Genomic DNA, 27,476 nt, shown 5'->3' with positions numbered 1-27,476 from the left:
CTAGTGGATCCTTGATTGTGCTCACACACCACTATCCTGGCCGCTAGGGCTTCAATGGTAGTGTTCAGGGGTGTCACAACATCAGTTAGGGCCGTCTGGATCATGCTTGGAACAGTGGCTTCTAAACAAGCAGCGCGACGATCAGCAGAAAGGGCCATTTTTCCCATCCGAAGTAGGGAAGCTTGGGTTAGTGGGGGCTTGGAAATAGCAGCAGAGGAACCTGGAGTGCCAGTGGAAGTAGTAGTGGTAATGAATAAACCTGAAGGTCGAAGGGCTGGAGTGAGCAGAAGTGCTTCTGTAGGTGTAGATCTAGTGGTCGCCACTTCAGTCTGCTTCTTTTCTGCTTGATCCTTAAGATATTCGGCTTCGATCTTTTGGATATTGGTCAAGGTTGTGGGCATCATTTCTACATCCTTCTTGGCATCTAGAGGTACTCGGGCATTTTTGCACAATGTAGTAATTAATACCGGAAAAGGGAGAGATGTCTGGCTTTGCTTGGCATGCATATGGATTTCGGAAGCAATAATCGTTCCCAGATTTATCCTTGTTTTCTCTATGATGCACCCAAGACATGTTGCTTTAGCGAGGCGAAGAATTGATTCTGTAATAGCATAATGGAGCTGCTGATAAACCTGAACCAATTTCTTGCAGCTACGTTCAGATCTTTCTTTTCGATTGGGATTCCTTCTGCTAGCCATTTCGGAGTATTGTTATCTGAGATTAGTGGGACCAACCACTGTTTCATCGCATCCAGCTGCTTTGTTCTGATCAAGTGCTGACAATGATCATTAATCTTATTGGACATACCCAAGGCTATGATGATAGCCTCACTGTCACAAGCTACCTTCCTTCCTCTGACCACCATATAGTCAATTACTTTGAAAGACGTGACTAGTCTCTTCCGCTGAGGTACCAATGCACCGTATGCACTATAAAACTCTCTGACCCAGCTTGGCATATAAGAACCACGTGGTTTTGTGAAAACTTGAAATTTATGATATTTCAGGCACACTATTATCTCAGGATACCTATCGATCACCCCATCTATGGACAGCCATTTTTGTTCAATGATTATTCTTAGTCATCAGAATTTAATCTATTCGATGATCTAGGCGGGGGGGCTTGTACTGGAGGTGCCAGTATTATTGCATGTTCTGGAGCTGGAGGAGTCTGAGCAGTGGATCGAGGATTTCTGATCAGTAATGGGTCATTAAGTTGTTTGGATCGTAGCTCATTCCTGCGTGCCTCTATCAGTTCGTCTTCATCTTAACTCATACTATCATTATCGTATGTTGTTGGGTCATTAGTGTAAAAACCCATGCTATCGGAGCTTACATTTGATAGCTCAATGATTTTGTCCTTGCCCTTGCCTTTTTTTACTCGCACTAGAAAGTTTCGCAACATTGCTTTTGGATGCAGCTGCATCATCGTTAATTGTTATCCCTATTTTCTTGCTTTGAGTTGGCATGCTGCTTCTTGTAACTTTGGGTCTGGCCATGTCTGCATTCAATAAGGAGTAAGTTAGAAATAAGTAAATTAGTGGTGCAGAGCTTTAGTCGCAGACAGATGCGCTGAACTCATCGGCGAATCGCCAAATCTCTTTGGCGAGTCGGGTCGAGCTCGCCTACGATTTTGCCCTAATAGCTTTCACTAGTCGGCGATGAGAAAGTTCCATTCGTGAATCGCCGACTACTATCGGCGATCAAAGGTTCGTTCGCTGAAAGTTACTGTGCAATGAAGATTCAAGAATGCAGACAGAGGGCGATCGAAGCCACTTTAGGCTAGCCGCCTAGTTGTTTGACGAACCCGACCTAGTTCGCTAAACAACCTAACATGCTTTCCTTCAATTCGAATTCGACCTCGCAAATTCCCAAAATATAATTTACAGTTGCAATAGTGAAATTAAATTAAGACCCATGACATTCATCCACCCAAAGCTTAAATCATCTCATGCACAGGCAAAGAGGGATGGATTTCAAATATCGAGATCAATTAGGCATGATTCTCAGATCGAATCTGGCATTTAGACAAGATAGGTTTATCAGAGAGAGGCCTAGCACATGTCAACCCAACCAGTTTTAATTTAATAAGAGAACAAAATTTTAGTAGTTTCGGGATTTGGGAGAAACCAACCTTTTATGCTGCTTGAACTGTGTTGAAATGCTAGGAAGCAATGTAATCCCACGCTTTAGCACTAATCGACAACTAAAATACCAGGAGTGTAGAGATAATGAAAATTACTTACTAGGTGCGGTTTTTCGACAGTAGAAATTAAGTAGAAAATGAACATTTTTCCATTTTTGAAACTATTGGCCTTTAGAAACTGTCCAGTTGTTGCTCATTCGGCAATATTAGTTTGTACCGCTGAATGATTCAGTGTTACGCCAAGTTATTGCCCTTGCCGCCGATTGTCAAAGACTGTAGCTTATATCTTGAGTCTGTCGGCGGTCTAGATCGAAGTCGTCGAATAGTTCGATTGCTCGTCGAGTGGGACTATCAATTACCAATCCACATTTTTCATCCATTCTCCACGTTTTCTCCTGCGAAATTAATACACCATTATTTCTTAGAATAAAACTAAAGCTTGTAAAGGTTTTGGGTTGCCTCCCAAACAGTGCCTTAGTTAACGTTGTGGCATGATGCAGGTCAACACTCAAACTTTATTTTTGGGGTTAGCCATGGTATTACTAGGCAACCCCCTATTTTGTTGCGGGTGGAGATCGTGCGACGCATAGCCCATGAGATTCTTGAACAGTTGGATAGCTATGGAATGATACCAAATCATTCGCTTCATTCCTTCAATGTCTTCCTTCATTCCTTTCAGCTCGCTATCTTGCTCAATCACCTTGTGGAGAATGATTGAGAGCATTCCCTCAAGGCGTTTAACCTCATTGTCCTTGAGACTTCTTCTCTCATGAGGAGGGATGTATTTATCCTTCCTTTTACACTGGATTTTAATCTTCGCCATCTTTTTAGCCAACTCATCCATTTGAGCTATTAGGGCGGCTTACATGGAGTCCTTTTCCACTTCTCGGTTCATTTCAACCATTTGATTAAGCAAGTGAGCTGCTACCACATATAGTTGTTTCGCAATGCCTACCGGAATGAGTTGGTCGACCAACCTCTTGTTTCCAGAATCAAGACTTCTGTAGAAACAGTCAAGAAGAGCTATGTCGAGAATATCTTGAATTGGGCATTGATTGATCATTTCATTAAACCTTGCCCATGACTTGTGGATCCGTTCACCCTCCAATTGCTTGAAGGTGAGGAGACACTCCCGAAATATCATTACTTCTAATGGAAGAAACTCCATTAGCTCATGAGTGTTGCTCGTCATACTCACTTCCTTTGCTTACATAAAGACAAGAAAACAAAACTACAAGTTAAGTTAGTAAACTACGATTAATAAGACGGAAATTCTAGTGAACTAAAAATTCTCAAATAACACCAGTCCCCGTCAACGATGCCATTTTGATGCTTATCATGACCAACGACACTGACCTACGGTATGCGTGTCTACGATCGTCGATAATATAGTAACCCAACCGAGGGTTGGGGTCGTGTCTCACGGGAGCGGTTTTGAGAATTGGTAGAAAAATAGAATTTACATTCTAACTAGTCGTAACTAAAGATATTAATGAATAAAAACATAGTAAATTAAAGGGGGTGACACGAAATCGTCAAATATTAAAAAGGGTTTTGTAACAAGTACTAAAATAACAAAATAAACAAGAAAATCAAGTATGGGGAAAGGTTTTTGGGATGTGACCGCAATACAAGTTGAGAGAAATTGTTGGGTATATGCTTTCGATAGGAAATTTGCAAAAGAATAGTGACTAGGCTAAGCTTTAAATGGAAATGAGTTCCCTCTCGGGCAACTTACCCCATTTCAAATGCGTTCCTCTCAGACACTCATTTGCTGCATGAAGACCAGCCTACGCCTTACCCCACTCACTCTCTCGAGCTTAGTGTTAGGATATGGGACTAGGGCTCACCCTCTCGGGCTGAACCTCATGTTGACCCACTCCTTAAGCCATCAGTCTAGTGGTTTTGGTTTCGCGACCTCCCCCTCGGGCAAGCCAAAAACACATAGGTGGCTTTGTATTTGCAACTACAAAACCTTTAGATTAAACCACAACCACTAGGTGAAATCACCATTAAAATACATCTAACCTATCAACAAGCAAGACCCAACAAGAATATCAACCCATATTTGCTAAATCACACCCCAAGAATGGAGGTTTTTAGTCACACATCAAGAAATAAAAAATTATACCTAACATGATAATGAAATCAACTGGGTATAAGAAATTAAACCTTGAATTAAGCAAAGAAAAATGAATAGAGAAGACCCACTTCCAAACTTGGGGAAGAAGAACTCCTTTCTTCAAATCTCCACAAAACCCTCTCCAAACTTGAGAGAAAAATATTAGCTAAAGTATGTTCTAAAGTGAAAATAATAATAATTAATAATTATTTCACACTCCATTTTTTCTTAAGACTACAACTCTAAATAGTATTTATAGTTTTCACAGATTGTGCTGCGGAGTATTATTTGGCGACATTTGTCGAGATCATCGGCGATCCGATCTTTGGTCAGCTCATCGCCTTCAGTGTCTTGCCTATAGGATCCTCGCATTCTGGATCATTGGGTGGTACAGTACTGCTTCGCGGAACTGATCGGCGACTCACCGACTGCTTCTTTCCTCCCCTTTTGATCCACTTCCTTCAAGGCTTCGCGTACTGGAACAAAGGGCGGTTCATGTCGTTTCGGCGACTCGCCAAGTTAAACTCGACGATCCGTAGGATTCCATTTCTTGTTTTTTTCGGCCCTATTTGCTCCGTTTTGCGCCTAAGTGTCCATGCTTCTTCTAAAACTTCAAATACATGAAACTTCAACATTTTAATCAGGTATTGAGATAAAACAAGCATTCAAGGACACTATTTTCATTAAAATAAAGCCCTAAATGAGTCCAATTTGTGGACTCATCAATAGTTAATACCAAAACCTCCTTATTTGACATTCGTATCACCCCCTGATTTACATTATGTTTTTATCGTAAATGTCTTCATATGGATGATTTGAACATATTCGTACTTTACTCTTGAATCTTAAACACGTACCACTCCCTGTGGGATTCGACCCCAACTCATTTACTTGGGTTATTATACTGACTAACGATCGTTGACACTTAGAACTGGATTAAATGTCCTTGAAATGTTAATCATTCATACTCGTGTGTTTTTCAAATCCATTCGACTACCCCTCATACTCAAGGTGGTTAAAATGTCAGCCCAAATCATTATCGATAAGTTACTCTTAAATAAATTCTGCAGAAAGTCAAGAGACTACATAAGAGCTTGAGAAGTCCATTTGTCCGCTTAAGTTTATTGATCCGAAAGAATGCACTCTTATTCATATGAATCGTGTGTTTGAGACAAAGCAATACGTACTCTCATATTCTCTTCTTTAAAACATTGTTTCAGGCAACACCCTTTAAGAGGAGAGTATGTTTTTGAATGATTGGATAATATTTTTCAACCGAAAGATAGTATGAGTTACGATGTTATAAGCCAGTAGCAGTGCCCAGAATTAGAAGTATGCATTTAGAGATGTAGTAATGTAGATAGTTATTGAGTAAAAGTGTGTAGTAATAGCCGTGTACCTAGTAAATCATTAATGAGGACTTTACCTTTATGTGTAGCCTAAGGAATAATAATTTTATGTCGATTTCAGTATAGAAGGCACATAAATAGTCACTAGTCAGGATAAGTTAAAGTATACTTTAACTAGAAATGAGTTTAAGATGATGTGTCGTTGTAGTAGTGAAGACCAAGTATAGGTGTTGAATAGAAGAGAAGAGTATTCATGAGGTGATAGATCTAATCTAGGCTTATGATTTTCAAATGGAAAACCCCATGGTATTCAAAGGGTTATAGAACTAATTAGGCAATGATGCGTAGTAAATGAGTGAATAGTACTTAGGTTGTGAAAAGAAATGTGACGGTAATATTGAAATTGATAGACTGAAGATAAATATTAACTACTTGTCATGAGGTCTTAATGGGCGAGTGTTTCTTAATTTTATCTAGTAGTCGTAAGCTAGTATAGTATGTGAGCAATTGTATTGATATCGTATTTAGTACTAGACGCTAAGCTTAAATTTGAGATGATTTTCGTGATAAAAGAATGACAACATGAGAGTGATGATGTTAGTTTTAAGATTTGATCTAGTAAGTTTGACATAAATTAAGCGAGGAATTAGGGTGTTACTTTTCGATAAATGTAAGTGCTACAAGTGTGGTATTATGACTCTTATATGAGAGCAATGAAGTGTGGCTAAGTCATTAAAGCAAGAACATTAAGAAGAGAGAAAATGGTGTTAGTTTTTTTGGAGTTCTTTCTTTAGAGCTAACAATTAAGACAACAATGTTGAATTTTATTAGCTACATAGGGTTCCTAGTTTAATTAAACACCCTTTTTTTTACAAATCTATTAGATTTAGGTTGGAGGACCAATATGAACACATTTTGTTATACATTAAAGATCATTTCAATCAAGTAAAATACATTAAGAAGCAACATGAACACATTTGTTATACATGCAGGACTATTTCAATCAAGTGAAATATATTAAGGATCAGCATAAAGCATTACCTATATATTAAGGTCCATTTTGCTCATTTTCTTTGATTTTCACCCACTTTGTGACAAAAAAAAACATAAAGTCATCACTGAAGTTCTCCCAATTTTTTTATTTTAAAAAACACCTTTAACTTTGCGAGCATCCTATTACCCTCACAAAAGTATTAAATATCTTTGTAAATATATTATTTCGGTCCATTTTCTCACCTAGTTTGTGAGCACGCAAATAATAACGCGTGTGGATGTATTTTCTTGCTGCCAAAAAACTAATGAAAAAGCGCCACATTTCAGTTGTTTTATTTATTAAATATTTACTTCATTTAAATACATCATCTTCCCTTAAAAAAACTCAACAGAGAAATGGAAAGAAATGTACTTCATTTTAATACATCATCATTCTTAATGGAAGCAAATTTGATAATAGGGTTTGCTCACAAAGTAAATATCCTCAATCTAATTCAATTTTAAGATTGTGAGTTCAAATTATTGAAAAAAAAAAGTTTAAAACTTCCAAGGAGAAATGAAAAAACTGGAGGCAAATTTAGATCGAGTTGTGAAATATAAATTGTCACCATTTATCAATATGAAACAGATGATCTTTAAGATCAGTTGTTATGAAGAAAACGAGCAGAAAAACTGAGAAATAGAAAACAAAAGAAGAATTTTTTTCCTTTTTGAAACAAATTGGGTCAGGTTGATTTAATAGTTAAATTAAATTAATTAAATTAAAAGGTGAGCATCACGCATGTGGTGACAAAATGAGTTGAAATGGTATATTTACAAAGGTATTTAATATTTTTGTGGGGTATAAAACACCCTTACAAATTAAGATATCATTTTAAAAATTTAAGATAACTTCTGTTATTATGTCTTTTCTGTTATAAAATATTATAGTGTGGATGTCCACTACACCAAGAAGTTACTCTCACCCATTATCTCCATTACTTTCCTCCATTATGAAGATAACCATAACCTCCAACTTTATAACACCATTATTCTTGTAACCTTTCACTTTCATAACCTCCTCCATTATATTCATGTTAATGTCATGTTTATGACTAACCTTTTGTATGTCTCTATGTTACACTATAAATAGAGGCAAGGGTTCATATTGGATATATTTGAAGACTTGGAATAATAAGAAAAGCTCTCATCTCTTGTTTTACTATTTCTATTGCTATCATCTTTTATATTTCTTGTCTTGTTTTACTTTAGTTTTACAATATTTTCTCTTTAATTTAATACACATGTAAACCGTCTGAGTCATTACTAAAACCTACACTTCAAAGTGTGAAGGAAGCGTTCGAAATTTGTAGGGGAAAGAAAATGACTTGTTATTGCGTTTAATAAAGAAAGAAAGAATTGCTATAAATTAATAAAATTGTATTAATTTTGAAATCTTAAATATTAGCATTTTTAATATAATTTTATAACACAATTTTTTTAAAAAAATAGTCAATTTTAAAATACTAAATATTGGAATAATACTTTTTCCGATTAAAAAAGAATAACCTAGTTTGACTTGACACAAAGTTAAAGAAAATAAAAAAAAAAAATTCAATCTTGTGGTCTTAAATTAAAATTATGTCAAATATACAAAAATATCATTTAATCTTATGACCTTAAATATAACACATGAAAATCTAAAATCAAAGTGTTGTTAAAATAAAAGTCATTCTTTTAGATACAGACTAAAAAGGAAAGTATGTCATTTTTTTTTAAACAAATGGAGTAATAAAAAACAATAACGATTATTTATATTATAGGTAAAAATTCAATTAATATTTTTAAATATTATAATTTTGATAATATAGATTCTTATATACTCTTATACTAACACTTGTCAATCGAACGAAGAGATACATAAATGATGATCCTTTTATGGACTCTGCAAACCACCAAAAGTATCTTATTTTGTTGTACACTATGCACTCATGTTTATCCACGTAACAACCCGCCTAACTAATCAATACTAACATGTCATCTTAACTGCCCCTAGTTTTCTTTTTAATTACACTGTCACCCTCTCTCTCATTTCCTCATAATAATCACACTCTTCAACACTTTCTCCCCATAACCAACAATGGCGCGAGGCTCTTCTTCTCAATCCACCTCTTCCTCCACAACCCGCCCGGGAACAGCCGCACCCCGTGGCTCCGCCGCCGCTACAGCTGGTATGCGCCGACGCAGGCTCGGTGCTTCTTCCTCTGGTGGTGGTGGTAACGCTGTAGTAGGCTCCGGCAACGCTAGCAACATGCTCCGTTTCTATACCGATGATTCTCCAGGTCTGAAAATTAGCCCGACTGTCGTCCTTGTGATGAGCCTCTGCTTCATCGGATTCGTTACTACTCTCCATGTCCTCGGCAAATTCTACCGCTACCGATCTGGCTCTGGCTCTGGAGCCTGATTATTCGGGTTCAGATCTTTGATTTTGAAACACACGTCGTACAGGAAAATTTAGTCTGTTTGTTGTTTTTAATTTTGGTTTTCATTTCACCATCTTTTGCTGGTTCTGTTTCCGTTTTAGATGGCTGAATTTGACTTTAGGAAGATGATAAAAGAAGCTTCCAATTAAGGGAATTTTGAACCTTTACATGTGCTTTTTGTTTTGTCTAATCAGTAATGCATAGATTTTGTTCAGAAAAGGATTATTAATTTGGAATTTCGATCCATTTTAGCTATGTTTATTCATTTATCTTTTATGTTTTTTATGTGCTTGTGAATATGTCAGCCAATTTTTCTCAAAGAAATGCAGGTCCTGAATCGCGTAATTATACATGAAGTTTTGGATTCATATGTGAGTGTGATGATTTATGAATACTGTACTAGAGAACCAGAATAGAATGAAATGCAGGGGTGGCCCAGTGGTTTGAGCTTGGGACTTCCATGTTGGAGGTCTCAAGTTCGAAACCCCTTGCCAGCGAAAGCAAGGGGTTTGCCTTCTGGGTCGAGCTCGCCGCACCAGGCTTGCCTAGTGCGGGTTACCTCTCCTATGTGGTTTGCGAGCTATTGCATAGGAGCGGGGGTTTTACCCTGTGCGCACCCAAAGGGTAGCGGCTGCGGGTTTCCCTTGTCATCAAAAAAAAAAAAGCTGGCCATAACTAATTTGGGATTAAGTCGTAGTTGATTGATGTGATTGTGTACGAATTGAGTTTGATTTTAGTGGATTGATGAATTGAATAAGGCTCTTTACAACCATCATAATCCGACTTCCCAAAGTAGTCCTCCTACTCATTCAAAGTTCATCATCCTGAGTGATTTGAAGATGGATTTGCCACAAGATTGTGATAGATAAGTTTGAACTTTTTTTTTCTTTTTTTTTTTTGTTAGCTTTCTGGTTTCATGATATTGTGTTTTTGTAGGTGGTATGGTTTTGTTATTCCTGGAACTTACTTCAAGTAAGTCTTTAGTAGAAGGATTGTGCAATCTTGAAAGCTCTATACATAGAACTATTGTGGGGGTGCTTTGTTCAGTTTCTGTGCTAAACTTGCATGCCTAATAAATCCATATCTGTTTGCCCTGACTTGTTTTTTTTTTCCATAGCAAAAGGGTGTGCAATCTTGAATGGCTTTCCTTTTCTTATTGGAAGGTGATTGATAGCATATGATTAGAGTATAACATGATTATGGTTTGCATTTGTTTGTTCAATAAGGCTTTGTCAGGGGCTTTCTTGTTTTAGGAATCACCAAAATGCAGAGAGGCACTTGTAATTGTTTGTAGTTATAACATGGTTCTAATTGATCTTGGACTGGAACCGATTTTTCTTGGTGCATTTTATAACGATATCAATGAGCTGTGGCTATTTACAACTGTTAAAAGTCTTGAAATTTCTCATAGTTATTCTCCATATGATATCCATAACTTCCCTTCAATGAAATCTCTCTCGCCCCGCCTGCTGGTCTGACTAATTCAGGTTCACGTAGAAATTAGAATAGAACCGAGGTAAAACACCCCTAACTATTGCACTCTTTCCTGATCTCCATTATCCCGAAAATCCTTTTTCATTACTCTCAGTGCATCAAGTCGAATAGTGAAGTTTAACAATCTTAAGCAGCTTTAAGGTAAAGATGACATTCAGGCGCATAAGTGCTAGTAGTCTCGTCAATCAAATCTTTCTCTCATTAGGCAACAACTTTGTGCAACTAGCTCTGTTCAATGAGTAAAGCTAGTTGAAAAGGAACGCATGGTTTTGTTCAGAAAAGGAATATTAATTGAGAATATCGATCCATTTTAGCTATATTTATTTGATTGTTTTTCATGTACTTGTGAATATGATACAGCCAATTTTTCGCAATGAAATGCAGGTACTGAATCGTGTAACTATACATGAAGATTTGGATTCATATGTGAGTGATGATTTATGAATACTGTACTAAAGAACCAGAATACAATGAAATGCAGAGGACTTAAAAAAGCTGGCCATAACTAATTTGGGATTAAGTCGTAGTTGATTGATGTGATTGTGATTTAGGTTGATTGATGAATTGTATAAGGCTCTTTAGAGCCATCCTACTCATTCAAAGTTCATCCTGGTGTGATTTGAAGATGGATTTGCCACAAGATTGAGATAGATAAGTTTGAATTCTTTTTTGGGAGTGTTCTGGTTTGATGGTATTGTGTTCTTGTAGGTGTATGATTTTGTTATTCGTGGAACTTACTTTAAGTAAGTCTCTAGCAGAGGGGTGTGTAATCTTGAAAACTCTATCCATAGAGCAATTGTGGGGGTGCTTTGGTCAGTTTCCATTTGTGCTTAACTAGCATGCATAATAAATTCATATCTGTTTGCCTGACTTGCTGATTTTTCCATAGCAAAAGGGTGTGCGATCTTTAATGGCTTTGCTTTTCTTGTTGGAAGGCGATTGAATAGCATATGATTTAGAGTATATAATGTTTATGGTTCGCATTTTTTTGCTTTCTTGGTTTAGCAATCACCACTTGTAATTGTTTGTAGTTATAATAACAACATAGTTCTAATTGATTTTGGAGTAGCACAGATTTTTCTTGGTGCATTTTACAATGATATGAATGAGCTATGGGTATTTACACTATTAAAGTCTTGGAATTCCTCATTGCTTTTCTCCCAACAGTTGTAAGGCTATTAAAGGTATGATATCCATTTCATGTAAGAACCTCCCGCCTTGGTCAGACTAATTGAGGTTCGCATAGAATAGAATAGACCCGGTGTCTAACTATTGCACCGCTAGTGGTCTCATCAATCAAATCTGTCTCTCATTAGGCAACAACTTTGTGCAACTAGCTCTGGTCAGACTATCTCATCAATCACATCTGTCTCTCATTAGGCAACAACTAGCTCTGGTCAAACTAATTGAGGTTCGCATAGAATACCAGGTTTGTTGGCATCAAGTCACACGCCTTAACACCATTTATCGTGCTAAATCATTTGCCACCACAACTACTCATATTACTTTCTGGCAGCCGCAATATATATACTAAATTCTTGCCATAATTGTGCCACATTCCCAGCGCCTAATAAACTTGATAATGAAAGACCACCTATTTAATTTTTACATTTTACACAAACAAATATCATAATCATAATCAAGTCTTCAAATACTATCATCTTTTTTTTTTATCAATTAAGGTAAATAACAGACTTATTTTTTTCTCACAGGACAAAACGAAAAAAGAAGCAAAATAAATTCCTTTTTTTAAAAAAAATAATAGGGGTAATATATTTCTCTTTCTCGTATAATATAAATTGTGTTCCCTTGTAATAATTAAGCTAAGACACCAACTCCCACGCAGCTAACAATTAGTTTCATTCTATATTGTGAATTAAAAATGTGTATGTGTATACATGTATACTAGTCTCCGGACACGTACGTTGCGCATTTAACCCATTGAGTATTAATAAGTTATGTCATATCAGAAATTATGATTGAGTTGCAAAATATTTCTCTTTAAATTAAATATGAAAATATAGAAGCACAAAAAAGTTGATGGATATGAGCAAATTTTCGAGAGAGAATTGATGAATTTTGATTACATTCTAGCATCCTACAAGACTTGTAGTGACATATACAATCAAATTACCGTTGACACGAATTCAGAATTTAAACTATATTATCAGCTCGTATAAACAATACATTTACAATAATTTAGGATAACAAAAAATTATCATTAAGAAAATTATATTCTCTAAGTATGGTTTCTCATGACAAACACACTATAGTCTAAATTATACTTAAATAATTTAACAAGGTAGAATAATGGTTGAGGTAGGAAAATAACTCCAACCAAGAGACAGGCACAAAAATAATGTTCAATATTTTTATATAAATAAAAGATTGTCATTACTGGTAAAAGAATCATAATACATGAGAGCAATTTAAATAAAATTAATCTAATGCTTCACTATAAATACCAATAATTACTTGAAAGTTTCTTAAACTGTAAATTCGTTAAAGATTTGCAGATAAATCTCAAAGAACGATAAATGAAGATAAGTAAGTTATTTTCTCATCTATTCAGAGCATAATGTTTCCCCTCATTGTTACATATTTATATTTATTATCTCACTTGAAGCTTAATAGGACTTATGAGCACTGGATTAGATGTTTTAACTGATATTGTTAATTTAAAATGTTAATCAACTGTTGCCTAACCTCCGCAATTTGTCATTTTTTAAATAGTGGATATGTGAGTGGAAGAGTAATGGTCATTGATTAAAAGACTTGAACTGCCACAATTAAATTAGGAAAAACTACAGAAAATAGCAAACTATATCTCATATTAAAATAATATAGCTATAGTTAACTTTATTTATATTTTATGGTTATATTTAATGAATAAATAGCAAATACAATTTCAGACGCCTAAAATTATTTTATACAATTTCACACGCCTAATCCCTCTTTTCACGCTTCCCTTTTATACAATTTCACACGCCTAAACCCTCTTTTCACGCTTCCCTGTTTCCTACTCCCCTTTTTTGCAGCTTTCATTCATTATCCCAAATCAAATTTTTATCCTCAAATCACAAACATTACTCCTAAATCAACTTCACCTCTTCAAAGTATCCACAAAATCAGTCTCCTCTTCGCTCGGATCCTTGCAATCGATAGCGACATTGCTTTATTTTCGGAGTTTTATTTGTTGTTTAGATCCTACAGGTTTCTTCAAATTCTTTATTTTTTTCTATTTTTTTCTTTGAAAGTCTTGTATAGGTATACGTTTATGTTTCTTTCTAGTGTTGAAGTTGAAGATTGTTTTCAACATTGCAATGTCGAAAACAAATACTCCAAGGAGGATCACAAGAGGTACATATTATCCTGATAATTGCATGGTGGGGATACCCTCATTTGATTTGTGTATAACGCAAATGCAATCACAAATTTCAGGCTCCATTGCTGCGATGGAGATAGAGAAGAAATCGAAATTTCTTAATAGCCCTATAAAATTGGATTTGAATGATGAATTAGTAAGGTCGGGCTCTTCTAAAAGGAAAGAAGGGTCAACAATCAAAGTGGCTGAAAGAAAAATTGACAAGAGGAGGAAAGTCAAAGATGCTATTTCGGGCATGATTGGAAAACATGTAGTTAATGAAGAACAAGAAGAAAGGAGTGAAGAAGAACTAGAGGTATGTATATTTTTTAAGTTTTTTTGGGATGTAGGATAAGTGTATACATATATACCTGCATTGTACTGTAAATTGAGTGTAAATAGGTTAGGTGGAGGATATACAATTTGAAACTGGAGTATCGGGAACTGAAAATTTTAGAGTAGGTGCCTTTGTAGTATTTTGTCTTGGTTTCTTCACTCATATTAATTTTTTGAGCTTAGTGGTAATGTTACATACTAACCTCTTTAAACCCCACTTGTAGTACTTTAGTGGTGATGTTGTTAGCTCTGTATGAATATGAATGTTGAAGTGATTCTTTTAACTGAACATGTAATATTCTTTTGATATGAGCATTAGAAGTTGCAAGTAATCTGGATGTAGGATTGTAGTTAGTGTTCAACTTGTAATGTATTCAAATTGCATGCAATGTTTATTGGTGTAACCATTTTGCATTATGTTCTGGCACATAAGATTTTTTCTGGTGCATAGTTTTACATAGTAGTTACATTTTAATAGAGCTTGGATTATTTTTGATTGTGTCATTTATATGTGGTTTAGGAGATCCTTATTTTGTTAAGTTGATGTATGTAATTGCCTTAATATGTTTATTATTTTAAGTCGCATTAATGCAGTTACTCGCGAAATATTAATGTACTTGTACATGTGATTGTTGTCTAGCATGCTATTCAATGGCTTTTCGTGTATGTTGTAACTTGTAAGCAATATCATTCTAATGTACAGTAAGTCGAACAAGAAAGGTTATGTGGATGATATCCCTTCTAATGTATTATACTATGGCATACCTTTAGTGTGGCATACTCTCACACATTGAATACCTTTTAGTGTATTTGGGGTTATGTTGCCATTTTGTTTTTTTTTTTTTTTGAAAATGATTGTAGTTAAATGGTAGTTTACTGAATATGTGGATACTTTCAGATTGTTATTTGCATTCATATTTATTTTGTGTCGGTGCATCTTCTATTTGAATGTGTTGTATGTATGCATAGAATCAGGTTACCATGAAGTTATTTGAATGTGTCGGTGCATATTTATTTTGTATGTATGCATAGAATCAGGTTACTATGAGGTTATTAATGTAAAAAAAAGTGCAGTTTCATATTTTAGTATTTCGTAATTACAGGGTATCAGATTTTATGTGTTGGCTCGCCCGATCGAACTCCTGCGCATGCAGGTTTATGTGAACCATAACATAGTTACAGATTTGAAGGGGAAGCTTACACCGACCCAATTCAATCTATTTAAAGATACATGTTTTGGAGCATATACCAAAATGCACGTGTGTGGGGCGCAACCACAAATCTTTAGGTGTTTGATGGTATGTGAATTGGAGGACAGATCCCCGGATGAACTGTTCTTTCGTATAAATCATACCACACTCCGTTTTGGTATTCAAGAATTTGCCATCATTACTGGGTTGAACTGCTTTGCTGATAAAGACGATTTCTTGTTTGACACAAGCGAGCCAAACAGATTAATCAATCAATGCTTTGAGGGCAAAAGTATTATCAGAAAAGCAGAGTTGATCAGTAAGTATAAAAACAAGGTATGGGGTGATGGGAATGATGACGATGCTATTAAATTCGCAATTATGTATTTTATCAGTTCGTTCATCTATTCCGGTGAGAAGAAGAGCTCATCAATTCCAAGGATACATTTTGATCTAGTTGAGAGCGGCCGGTACAATGAATACCCCTGGGGAAAAGATGTTTTCTCCAAATTGGTCAAAAGCATAACAAAAAAAATGGATGCCAAGAAAAAGTATTATAGAATTGATAGTATGCCTCTTGCCATGCAAGTTTGGATATATGAATGTTGTTCTGCTGTTGATCTGAATATTGCTGAAAAGAAGACCAATCGTATTCCCAACTGGTCAATTGGAGGACCAAAAACAGCAGAATACATTATGAATTCTTAATGGAAGGAATGTTCGGTGATAACGGCAATCCGGTAATTTAACATATTTTCATTATTCAATTAGTACAGATATCGTTGTCTATCAATATACTTGTTAATTATAATTGTTTTGTGCGCAGTTAAAATACAAAAACATTCAACCTTCACTAAAGGAGATTGCATTTTATCAGCTTCCATCAAAAAGTGATGCAATCCTCGAGAATACCTTTCAAAAAGTTGGCGACAAAGATGATGACGAAGATGATGATTTCACTTCAAAGCCTCCAAGTCATAAGCCACACAATAAAGAAAAAGGTAAACAGAAGGTAACTGTTTCATTGTCCACATCGATCAAAAAGTTCAATATGCATGCAGGTTCGAGTTGTAAGGAGAAAAGTCCACCAGTATTGCATGGTTACCGTAAGGCAAAAAGTACACCTTTTAGTTCTGTTTCAACCCCCGTGGAGAATAATGTACCAGTACAGGAGTTGTATAATCAGCCGGATGATTTTGCCAACACTACACCACCAATGAGTTCGAAACAACCTCAAGATACCAAGGCAGACGAAATTGGTGTGCTGAGACAAGATCTTGCCTCTTTCAAGGATTTTGTAAGGAAGTTGTTCCATTTTTTTTAGTTTACATTGTATTCTGATATATTCTTACACTTTATTTAATAATCAGGTTACTAATGAGTTCAAGGAGTTGCGCTTGTTTATACTGGAAATTTTAAACAAGTCATGGATGCAGTCAACAAAAGCAATCCTCAATCTGGAGCACCATGTCAGGTTAAGCACAACAATGATAAATTACGAGAATACATTCACATACACAGGTTAACCAATGTTACAAAACTCAATTATTTTTGCATAACATAAACAGGAAGATGGAAGTAAATCTCCAACACATGTACCTGATTGGTCGAACAACAATTCAATGAAAGACGGCAACCAGATCTCAACATTCTTGGATAAACCTCACTTTGATATAAATGAGGTACTACGTGAATTAAATTGTGTTTCTAATTTAGAAGTGGATGGTGAAAAATGTTCAAGAATAGATACATCATCAAAAAATTTAAAGGTTCAAACATAATATTTATTATTGTAATATTCTGTTACATTTCTCAAACAAAAAATATTTATTATTGTAATATTGTTAGGATCAGACATTTTGATTCGTTCTTGAAGAACACGTCAAAGATAATGTCCAGGAGAATTATCAGCCTGCCCAGATACACATACAAGACCCTTTGTCGGTACATGAACAGTCTAACGGCAAACAGCCTGTTGGAATGCCATCATTTGAGGTACTGTTTAAATTTTATTGTATTTATAAGGGTGTTTAAAAAATGTATTCAATTATGTATTCAAAAATAAGTAATACCTTATATAAATTGAATACTTATGGTTTATTCAATGAACTTATAAGTTGTATTTACTTATTTCTAGTTTTTGTAGAAATATTTATATACTAGGATATTTACTGATAATAGAATACATTCCAATACCAACAGTACATATGATACTTTGTAAGTATACCTACTGGTAATATAATACATTATAATACTATAAATATGTATGTAACTTTTGGTAGAATTCTGATGGTAGGATAGTATCTCTACTGTAAGTATTAATTAGTGTAATATTAATTGTTCTACTCATATAAATTATTTATGCGTGACATTCTGAATAATATATGTTATCTTTGCCATTTCATTTCAGACAAGAGACATTAATGCCTTACAGAACGATGGAATCCAACAATCATAGTCACAATTTGAGTTGCTTGATGTTTTGGTACCTAGCCTTGACACAATCAATCTCAAAAAGTGTGTTGTGGTTCATCCAGAGGGTGTTGGTTATGATACTACACCCGTGCCAGTTCAAAGGGCAAGACGTCCCAATCGATGGAATTCTTCTTCATACTCGACAAATTTTGGATCATCATCTGGTAATTAATAATGTTTCTCCTCCTGTATGTCNCCCCCCCCCCCCCGCCCCCCCTTCTATTTTTTTTTAACATACATGATTTTTCATGCAAAATTGATGAGGAAATAGGTCGAGAATATGTTTGTTACAATTTGTGTGTCTGTATAAATAAAATTTAAGGTAGCTCTTCCAATGTGGTAAAAATTTATGAAAAGAAACATCCTTTTGTTTCTGACTTCATACGAGGGCCATATAATTATGATCTTTTTGACGATTATGCAATGTGGCTTCGTGAAGGGCTCCTTGTTAGGCATATGAATAAGTAAGTATTTTTATTTCATATGATTGTCATCTGTACACATAATATACTTAAATTTTAATTCTATTTGTTATCTAAAGGATGCATGATGAAGATCGGTATAAGAATAAAAAAGCAGAATTGGCGGTTGATATGGATTTGGGTATTTATCTCATATCAAACAAGAATTGGTTCTACTCTCTGTCTTATGATAAACAACTTCTAAATGATGAGGTAAAAACATGAATATATACGTAAAAGGAGCCCTTTCTGTTTATAAGATGTGCACATATATTTATTGATTATTTTATTTGACAGCATATTGATGTGGTTCTATATTATTTGCGTAAAAAAAGTAAGTACAACATCAATAGTCGCTACAGATACACTACTGTTGACTGTCTGTTCAAGTCAAAAATTGATGAAATTTATGCCACATATGCTAAAGTTGGAAGCGAAATATGTGTTGCAAATGTTGAAAGCGACATACGTGATTACATAAATGGGTATAGGTTGATGGCTGCCATTCCATGGAATACAATCGATAATGTGTTCATACCAGTGAATGTGGAGCAGAAAAATCACTGGGTGTTGGCTGTTTTGTCAATAGTTGAACGACGCATTTATGTATATGACTCATACAGAGCAGCAGGTCATAACTCTTATGTTAGGGATGAAATTCAAAAGCTTGCTCAGCTTCTGCCAATGTATGTGTCAATGGAGATTGCCAATAATTCAGATGATACACAAGATCAGGACATTGCATACGATGTGACGTATGTGGAGGATATACCTCAACAGGGATCAGGTGACTTGTAAGTATAAAAAAATAGTCTCTTAATTTACTTTTTAAATAAACAATATCCTATTTAATAAGTGTATCTTTCAGGGATTGTGGGATATATTTGCTAGCATTTGCCGAGTACCTAAGTGAGGGTGAAGGTATTCCAGTTCAATACCTTGATTCTAAGTTACACCGCATCAGATACGGCGCACTATTGTGGCAATATGCAGCGAAGAAGATGGAAGAAGGGGCTGTTAGCGAGAATGAGGCACCACCCAGAATGATGAGGCCACCCGCAAGAATCGATAATAGTCAACTTGTTAGGATTGATTAGTATCTTGTACTAGTTATCTTTTTGAACTTCTATTTTATGCTTATGGTTAAAACTAATATTTTAGTTTTTTGTCAAACATTATCAACTCTTCTATTTATATATGATCATGTTGATTTACTGTTTTTGTTTGGGTTATTGCATTCAATGTAATGGTAGGAAGAGATCGATGTATGTTTGTATAAATGTCCAGTCTGCCTGAACACATACATTTGGATATATATCTCTGTTCAGTTTGTGTGTTTTTTTTTATCAACATATTCAATAGTATAAATGTATACTAGGGTCTTTTCATATCAACATATACACAAGTATTACTATATTCATTTATTTTCAATTCTTACTTGAGGACATTTGGATACTTGCATTCTTAAAAGTGATAAACGTTCAGTAAATGTTTTATGTGTATTCACCAACATATTCTCAAGTATTATTACCAGTAGTTTGTGTGTATCAATAAATGTTAATAGTATCAACTTGATAGTTGGATATTTATCGATTGAGAATTTTGTATCATGTTTAATATTGAGATAATATTCAAGTTAATTTATAATTTAAGCAAGCAAATAAAGAAACAAATAATTCAAAAGGCAAATAAGTCATTTATTCGACAAAACAAAAATTAAGTAAAAGAACATTTCAATTGTGGGATGTATCAGTTCCTATGCATTCCATGTTGCAGTTCGACATGAACGTCTATTATGACCACGCTGTCCACATGTACTACAAGAATTGGTACCCTTCCTTTTGCTAAACTCGCTAAATGACTTCTCCCGTTGCTTCTTTGGCCTTCCTGGAGGTCGCTTGTATTTTGGTGGCAACACAACTTCGGTATCAATGTGTTCAGGTATATTCCATTCACTTTTGTCAGGGAGAGGATACACAGGCACTTCATATGTTCTCAATATTGTTTCTGGCTTGTAAAAGTCTGAACAATATTCATCTGGAAGCATGTGTTTTTTGTTCAACACCCTCCACGCATGTGCGCACGGTATTCCATCAACTTGAAACCTGTTGCAACTACAAGTCTTCTTTTCCAAGCATACAATATAACTCTTCCCTTCATCACTTACTGAATAAATGTAATCAGTTGACGGGACAACCTAGAATCAATACGTAATTTTATTTATACACTCCATATGAAAGCCAATACACTTTAAATACTTAAATAAATGAATACATAATCAACTGAATATGACAAATATTATTTTTCTCATAAATTATTAAGCTTTATTCAACATACATACCATCATACACCCAGATTTTGATTCATTAAGCACAAGCATTTCCTGAAACTTCTTCCCAAGTAGTGTGAAAGTACATGATGCATTTTTTCGATTTGTGCAATTCCATCTAGCAAACATCAAGTGCACTTGTTCAAGAAAGTCAAATATTGGTAATTCTCTTGCTGCTACCAACGTCGAATTGATGCACTCTGCAATATTCAACGTCATCACCCAACCACGAGGAACTGGTGCATATAACCTTGCCCACTTCTCATATCCAACCAACTCCAAGTAGTTCTTCACCCTTACATCAAACTGCTCAACTCTTTTCATTAGCTTATCAAAATCAGTTTGAGTAACGCTTTTGCCATAGTGTAGAATACTTCACTTAATTGCTCATTTGCTTTTCGAAAGTTCTTGCATACATTAGCCCACAAGTGTCATATGCAGGCGTAATGTTGGATACTGTTGTATACAATAGATACAACCTTTATTATGCTATTATGTCGGTCAGATACCACATACATATTCTCTCTTTCACCATTAGCTTCTTTGAATTGTTCAAAGAACCATGTCCAAGAAGCATCATTTTCTGAATCAATAACTCCGTATGCCAAAGGTAATATATTACCTATTATAATTTTAAAAAAGGGTGAATACCAAATAAATAAAATTATAATGTATTTATGTATCTAAAATCCCTTTATAAAAGCATGCAACGCTATAAACACATACAAAAATTCGTTCTCAGACGTTTTCTTCATTCGAATATGTGAACCAGGGTATGTCTTATCCAAGGTATACAAGTATCCAGGTAGCTTCCCATAAGATGCAGCTGGTTGCCCCATTATCAATTCTAATGCCTTTTCTTTTGCTCGCCATGCCAACATGTAGTTAATATCAATACCCAAGTCCAATCTAACATCATCCCTGATATCATTTGGAGTGTACTTTCTCTTGTGATTTCTCAATTTAGGTGCGATTATTCCTCCAATCAATCCACTTGTTGCACGACAATCTGAATGCACCCCATCCTTTAAAGGACATGTATGTTCAGAGTTAAAAACTCTAATTCTGAACATCTTCGACTTGTTAATACTTGACGCTTTCATCAGCCATGGGCATTCTTTAGATTGACATACAAGAGTATAGCTGGGAATTCAATTTATATTGTTTTATTAGTTCTGCTTTGCATCTGCAAACATAACTCAATACACTTAAAATGAAACAAATTTAACAACAATTTACCTTATAGAGTTTGACCTCTCCACCAAGAATTTAAACCTTTTTTCGGTTGAATACTTTTCCATCACATCCTTCAATGTCGACTTATCCATGTATATCTGATCAATCATTATCTCCTTTTGCGATCTGTTCGTAATTATTAAATCATTTCCAACATCAAATGCATCTACTGGTTGATCGCCAAATGTTGGGACAATTGGTAATGTATCATTCGTACCAATTAATTCTTGATTGTATTCAAGTTGCAACACATCACCTTCAATAGAAGTTTCTCCAGAATCGGAATATACTATATCAATATCAAAAATACTTACACACAATGGATATACTCCAAATTGAGTGTTGATCTTTTTCAACTGAACATATACGCACACACCCATGTCGTTACGTATTTCCATAGGCGTGTTGTTACCTTCGACAGTGTATTTGATTTTGATACACTTTTTTGTAAGATCGACGTTCAATTGTACCGAAATCAAATCAACTAAATCAGAATACGAAGCATATTCCTTCAACACTATCCCGTCAATGCTATATTCTACATAGCAATTCTCTTCGCTCCATTTTCCGGAATGCCGAATCAAAATTGTGATAGTAGCCATGGTTGATCGTCAAACGTTGGGACAATTGGAATTGTTTTTTTGCTTTTGGCGTGAAATGAAAAGGAAAGAAGGAACATATTTTCAATTTTAAACTGATCAGAATCCTATACCTTATAGGTCAGTTACACTTTTTAAAGTGCCAAATTAGTGGGTTTAAGGGCTGGAAAATAGCCTTGTCAGTTACATTAACTGACCTCATTTAGTGGGAGTTAATTTTGAATGTATTTTTGTATTAAAAAAAATGAAATATTTATGGAATTTAGCTATTTTTTAACTCAAACTGTAGCTATTTTTTTAAAATATGATACTTATAGCTATTTCAATCTAATAACCCTAAAACTATAGTCATTTATGTAAGTTTTACATTAAATTAAAGATACAAATAATTTCAATTAAAACTAAGAGTTTACAAAACTAAACTGTTAAAAAAGAGATAATGGGCCAAAGATCTGTCACATTATTAGACCATACTCCATAATTATAAGGAAAAACTACTTATCTAAACATACTTCACTATCATATATACTTATTTTATCTCTAGTTTAAAACAATTACATATAATATCACTTTTAATAATTATATCATATATTTTAAAAAATTTAATCAATTATACAAGTTCCTTAAATATGGTGTTGAATAATTATCTTAAAATTCAAATTCCTTAATTTATGGTTGATTAGCAATTCAAATTATCTCTCACGTCATCCCCTCTCCCCTAATTTATCGTCACTCCAAATGATCAACCTACTCTCTCTCCTAATCCTTCCACTCCCATCGCATCCCAAAATACTCTCGGTACAATGATGACTCCTCCACTGGAGCAGAAGAATGTATCAATGGCGTGTCTTCTCTAAGACTATCAAATATCTAATTAATTATAACTTGAAGAATCAAACTTTTGTATGATATTGGACTGATTTGACAGAAAAATACTTATTATTTTCTTACTAGTGGCCACTTTTTCTATTGCCAAAGATGAGAGAGACGAAGGGGAAAGGGAAGAGAGATGGTGGTAAAAATATGTATCTAGTTAGTTGTATGTGTAAATACATGTATCTAATTAAAAATTTGTGTATCTCATAAAGTGTCCACGTATATGAATTAAGATTATGTACCTATAAGAAAAAAATTTTGATGCTCAAAAAAATGAGAAGAAATTTATTATTTTTTTGAAATTTTTGGGAGAGGAAATTCATGGAAGAATTGGAGAAGAAATTAATAGGAAAACGCGTGATTTCCTCCTAAATTGATGTGTTTACGTTACTTTCCATATTTAGATACAATTAGATGTATCTGCTTAGCATGTATCTGAGATACATGTATCTAAACTACCTTTTTTATATTTAGATACATATAATTAGATGTATCTGCATAGCATGTATCCGAGATACATGTATCTAAACGTGTTATGTACATGTATCTAAAACCAAAATATGGTAGAAATTGTAATATCGAAAACTCACGGGAAGAGAGGTAATTAGCTCCTAAACTAGTGAAATTTATGTTGTTTGCCCTAATTATAATATAATATAGATACATAACTCATCAAATTCTGTCATTTCAAAGAAAATTCAAAAATATAAAATGGGGAAAAACGTTTAGATTCAAGTGCATATAATGTACACCCGATTTTTATTGAACCCTAAATCAAATATCAAATGTAAAGTAAATTTTTGGGATATAAATTAATAGTTGATGAAGGATAAATATTTTCTTAATTTTAAAAGAATATTTTTGTAATTCAACTTGTGATTTAAATGTTCAAAGTTGGATAATTATTGTACCGCTACACTAAATTGACACATTATAAAATGATTAACTAAATATTAAATTATTAATTATAAATGAAATTCTCTGTGATGAATAAACTAAGAGAAGATATATATGGCCTACTGGTCATTTTGCTTTTAAAAAAATTATAAATGAAAGGTTCATAATAGTACTTTAATATTGAAACAATTCAATTCAATGTGTTAAGGGAGTTAATTCTCGCAAAATTTATTTCTTTAGCTAAATGAAGGAGCCCGGAAGTTGAAATTAACCCAACATATGCAAAAAATTATTACAGTTTGTGAATTAAAAATCTTCATAAATTTGTAATTAACTCTTAAAATTTTATTATAATATAATATTTAATTTATTGTTGGGATAAAGTGATAATTTAATTTTTGATAACATTTTTCACACGTATAATATAATATGATGATATGATATATAGTTGAAGATGTGGGAGTAAGGGGTCATCGGGATTTATTTCAATAGAAAATTACATTTTAATGTATATACAATTTATCAATCGAATTCCTTTAGCTTATTGTGTATTTATTTCTTACTTCTTTAGTGAAAATCTTACCCAACCGCCATTGTTATACTTTTTCAAAACTTTTGTAGAAAACTCTTTTGGAGAAGTCCTTGAAAAAAATACCACAACGTGCATAGATAATTGTAGCTTTAAAAAAGTTTATTTGTTTCTAACTTGTTAGAAAAAGAATCTAACACTGCTAAAGTAATTATCAACGAACAATAATTTTTGGCGAATAAATTTTTTAGCAAAATATATAACAGTCCCTAACTCTATTTTGCAATGGATTGCTAATGAATAATAAAAAATATTTGTTCGCTACAAACAATTTAACACGAATTCATAATTAATTTCAAGTTTTTTTTTTTTTATAGTGTAATAAACTACAAACGTTTGTAGGAATTCTTTTTCGACAAGCAAATCTACGGTTTCCAATTATATATTGTTGCATTGATTTGATGGTTCACTTAATAATTACTAATATTTCTATTACTTTTTTTTTACTAATCTCTTATATTAAAAATAATTTATTTATTTAGTTTAACTATAGTTCCTGAGATACCTCTATACTCCTCAAATTTATTGGAAACTTGAAGGTACATTATTTTAGCAGTGAATGTCTTTGTAGTTCGGTGTTTAGCATGTATCGTATAATCTACAAACGTATCATTATTATTACATAAAGTGTTTGTTTGAAATTTTTCACAACCCTTCCATTGTAAAAATTGGGATCTTTAATTTTCATAAATTTTTCAATTAACTTTGATGGGATAATTTGTATATCTTCCATTAATTTTTAAAACCACTATAGTGAGGGTTATAATTTGTGATTTGTGGTGAATATAACAGATTTTCCATTACCACAACTCAATTATAACCCGTCTTCAAATTTTAATAATCCACCAAATATAATTTACACAAAACATAAGTGAGAGATTATAGTAATTGAAGCAAATTGAGCATTTAAATTTTATGGATTGAAGTTTAAAATTATATTAAGTGCATTTGTTTGCTATGTTCAAAATTTATTATTTATTAAATTTTTAATACATATACGAAGTTCGAGCCTACAATGTAATATCAAGTGAAATTTATAAGTTACACTAAGGAAAATAAAAGGGAAAAAACTTGGATGAAGAGCAGGCAGGTAACTCTTGATCCCGCATTAACAATCATCTACAAAGTGATTTATGCAATTTTCAGTTCTTTTAGGCATCGTCACACATTTTTCAATGTCTTCCATGACAAGTATTAACCTACTCTTGTTGCTAATTAGCAACAAACCTCTCAAATCCGATTGAGCTTCATATTAGAGAGCTCAAAATCATATATATCAAACTTCATTAAAATAGAGTTAATTATTTAATGCTTAAATATTTTATATTTATATCTAATTAAATGGTATAAAAAAATTATTGTATCTTATTCCATTAGGACTCTTTTGCGTGTTTTTCTCAAATAAAATATAATCATAATTACACAAATATAAAAGCGATCCCACTAATTAAACCACGTGAATAACACAAAAAATTATATATGAATGAAAATTTCTATGCGCTAAAAGATGGTTCAATCAAATTAGTAGCATCCAACCTACTTTCAATAAAAACTTTTAAACTATTCAAAAATTTAATGTCATTATTCTTGTTTTCTATACTCATTTATAATATAGTATTCTAACAAGGTATGCAACCTTTAACTTCATATAATAGTAATATTATAAATACTTCATATAATAGTAATATTATGATTTATAATGGCAAGGGTTAATTCAACCTAGTAAATGTTAGCCATGTAGTTGTAATACATCACCCCAGATCCTGTTGTAAATAACTTTGTTTGCTAATTTAAAATTTTGATTTGTTTAAATAATTGAATGGTTAAGAAATAAGCATTTTTTGCTTCGTTATCTTTATATACCAACAATAGATTTTTGCATTTAATGTTTAGTAAAAATAGGGGCAATGACTACCTACGACAGACATCTAAGAAGAAGTTGTGTAGGTGGAAACGATGCAAAAAAAAAAAATACTACAAGTACACCACAATCTATTACATTAATGTATCTTATTCATAGTTAGAAAATGAAATCTCAAACTGACAACTTTATATCATTCACTTAAATCCATAGGCCACTCTTACACTTCACTTGGCTTCATGACATGAGAAAAATCCAACTCTCTTGTCCTTCAAGCAAAATCTATCAAACAAAAGGTTAAGTCAATTTACCAATGCTAGCAAAGTGAAGAAAGAATATGAGATTGTAACATAATTGATCTCTCAGGTCATAATAAATAAGCAACAAAGTGGAGATCAATCACTACACCATTGTACCACTGCACCTGTTGTCTCCTGTATTCAGATTAAGGATTGATTGCCTCTACCAATGCTAGCAAAGTGAAGAAAGAATATGAGATTGTAACATAATTGATCTCTCAGGTCATAATAAATAAGCAACAAAGTGGAGATCAATCACTACACCATTCTACCACTGCACCTGTTGTCTCCTGTATTCAGATTAAGGATTGATTGCCTCTGGATAAGTGGGTTTCCCCTTGAACTTTCCATAGTGAACATATATCGGATATACTCGGTCAATCGGTAGATTTGATATCT

The 27,476-nt window shown here is 33.7% G+C and overlaps 2 protein-coding genes and 1 pseudogene across 2 annotated transcripts; 2 read left to right on the top strand and 1 right to left on the bottom strand.

The window, feature by feature from the left end:
* Window positions 1-8,690: 8,690 nt before the first annotated feature.
* Window positions 8,691-9,238, top strand: LOC125873182 (protein transport protein Sec61 subunit beta-like). The gene has a single exon (XM_049554071.1). It carries the CDS (start codon window positions 8,729-8,731, stop codon window positions 9,050-9,052), a length of 324 nt encoding a protein of 107 aa, XP_049410028.1. The 5' UTR covers window positions 8,691-8,728; the 3' UTR covers window positions 9,053-9,238.
* A 6,751-nt stretch (window positions 9,239-15,989) lies between these two features.
* Window positions 15,990-19,368, top strand: LOC125874642 (uncharacterized; annotated as a pseudogene).
* Window positions 19,369-20,147: 779 nt separating this feature from the next.
* LOC125873853 (uncharacterized) lies at window positions 20,148-22,558 on the bottom strand. Its single transcript, XM_049554701.1, has 5 exons — window positions 21,960-22,558; window positions 21,490-21,863; window positions 21,237-21,342; window positions 20,733-21,072; window positions 20,148-20,588 (listed from the first exon to the last, which is right to left on the bottom strand). Exons 1-5 carry the CDS (start codon window positions 22,556-22,558, stop codon window positions 20,148-20,150), a joined length of 1,860 nt encoding a protein of 619 aa, XP_049410658.1.
* Between the last annotated feature and the right edge of the window lie 4,918 nt (window positions 22,559-27,476).

This window comes from Solanum stenotomum, chromosome 8 (genome assembly GCF_019186545.1).
Source record: "Solanum stenotomum isolate F172 chromosome 8, ASM1918654v1, whole genome shotgun sequence".
NCBI classification, from domain to species: domain Eukaryota; kingdom Viridiplantae; phylum Streptophyta; class Magnoliopsida; order Solanales; family Solanaceae; genus Solanum; species Solanum stenotomum.
This window is presented reverse-complemented; position numbering and strand designations above follow the sequence as displayed.

Bases quoted from the DNA above. Each gene is read 5' to 3' on its own strand.
- LOC125873182 (XM_049554071.1), top strand. From the start codon at position 8,729: ATGGCGCGAGGCTCTTCTTCTCAATCCACCTCTTCCTCCACAACCCGC.
- LOC125873853 (XM_049554701.1), bottom strand. From the start codon at position 22,558: ATGGCTACTATCACAATTTTGATTCGGCATTCCGGAAAATGGAGCGAA. The intron at 21,343-21,489 runs GTTCACATATTC...AAATTATAATAG, and splicing joins CTTGGATAAGACATACCCTG to GTAATATATTACCTTTGGCA. The intron at 20,589-20,732 runs GTATGTATGTTG...TATTGATTCTAG, and splicing joins CAAAATCTGGGTGTATGATG to GTTGTCCCGTCAACTGATTA.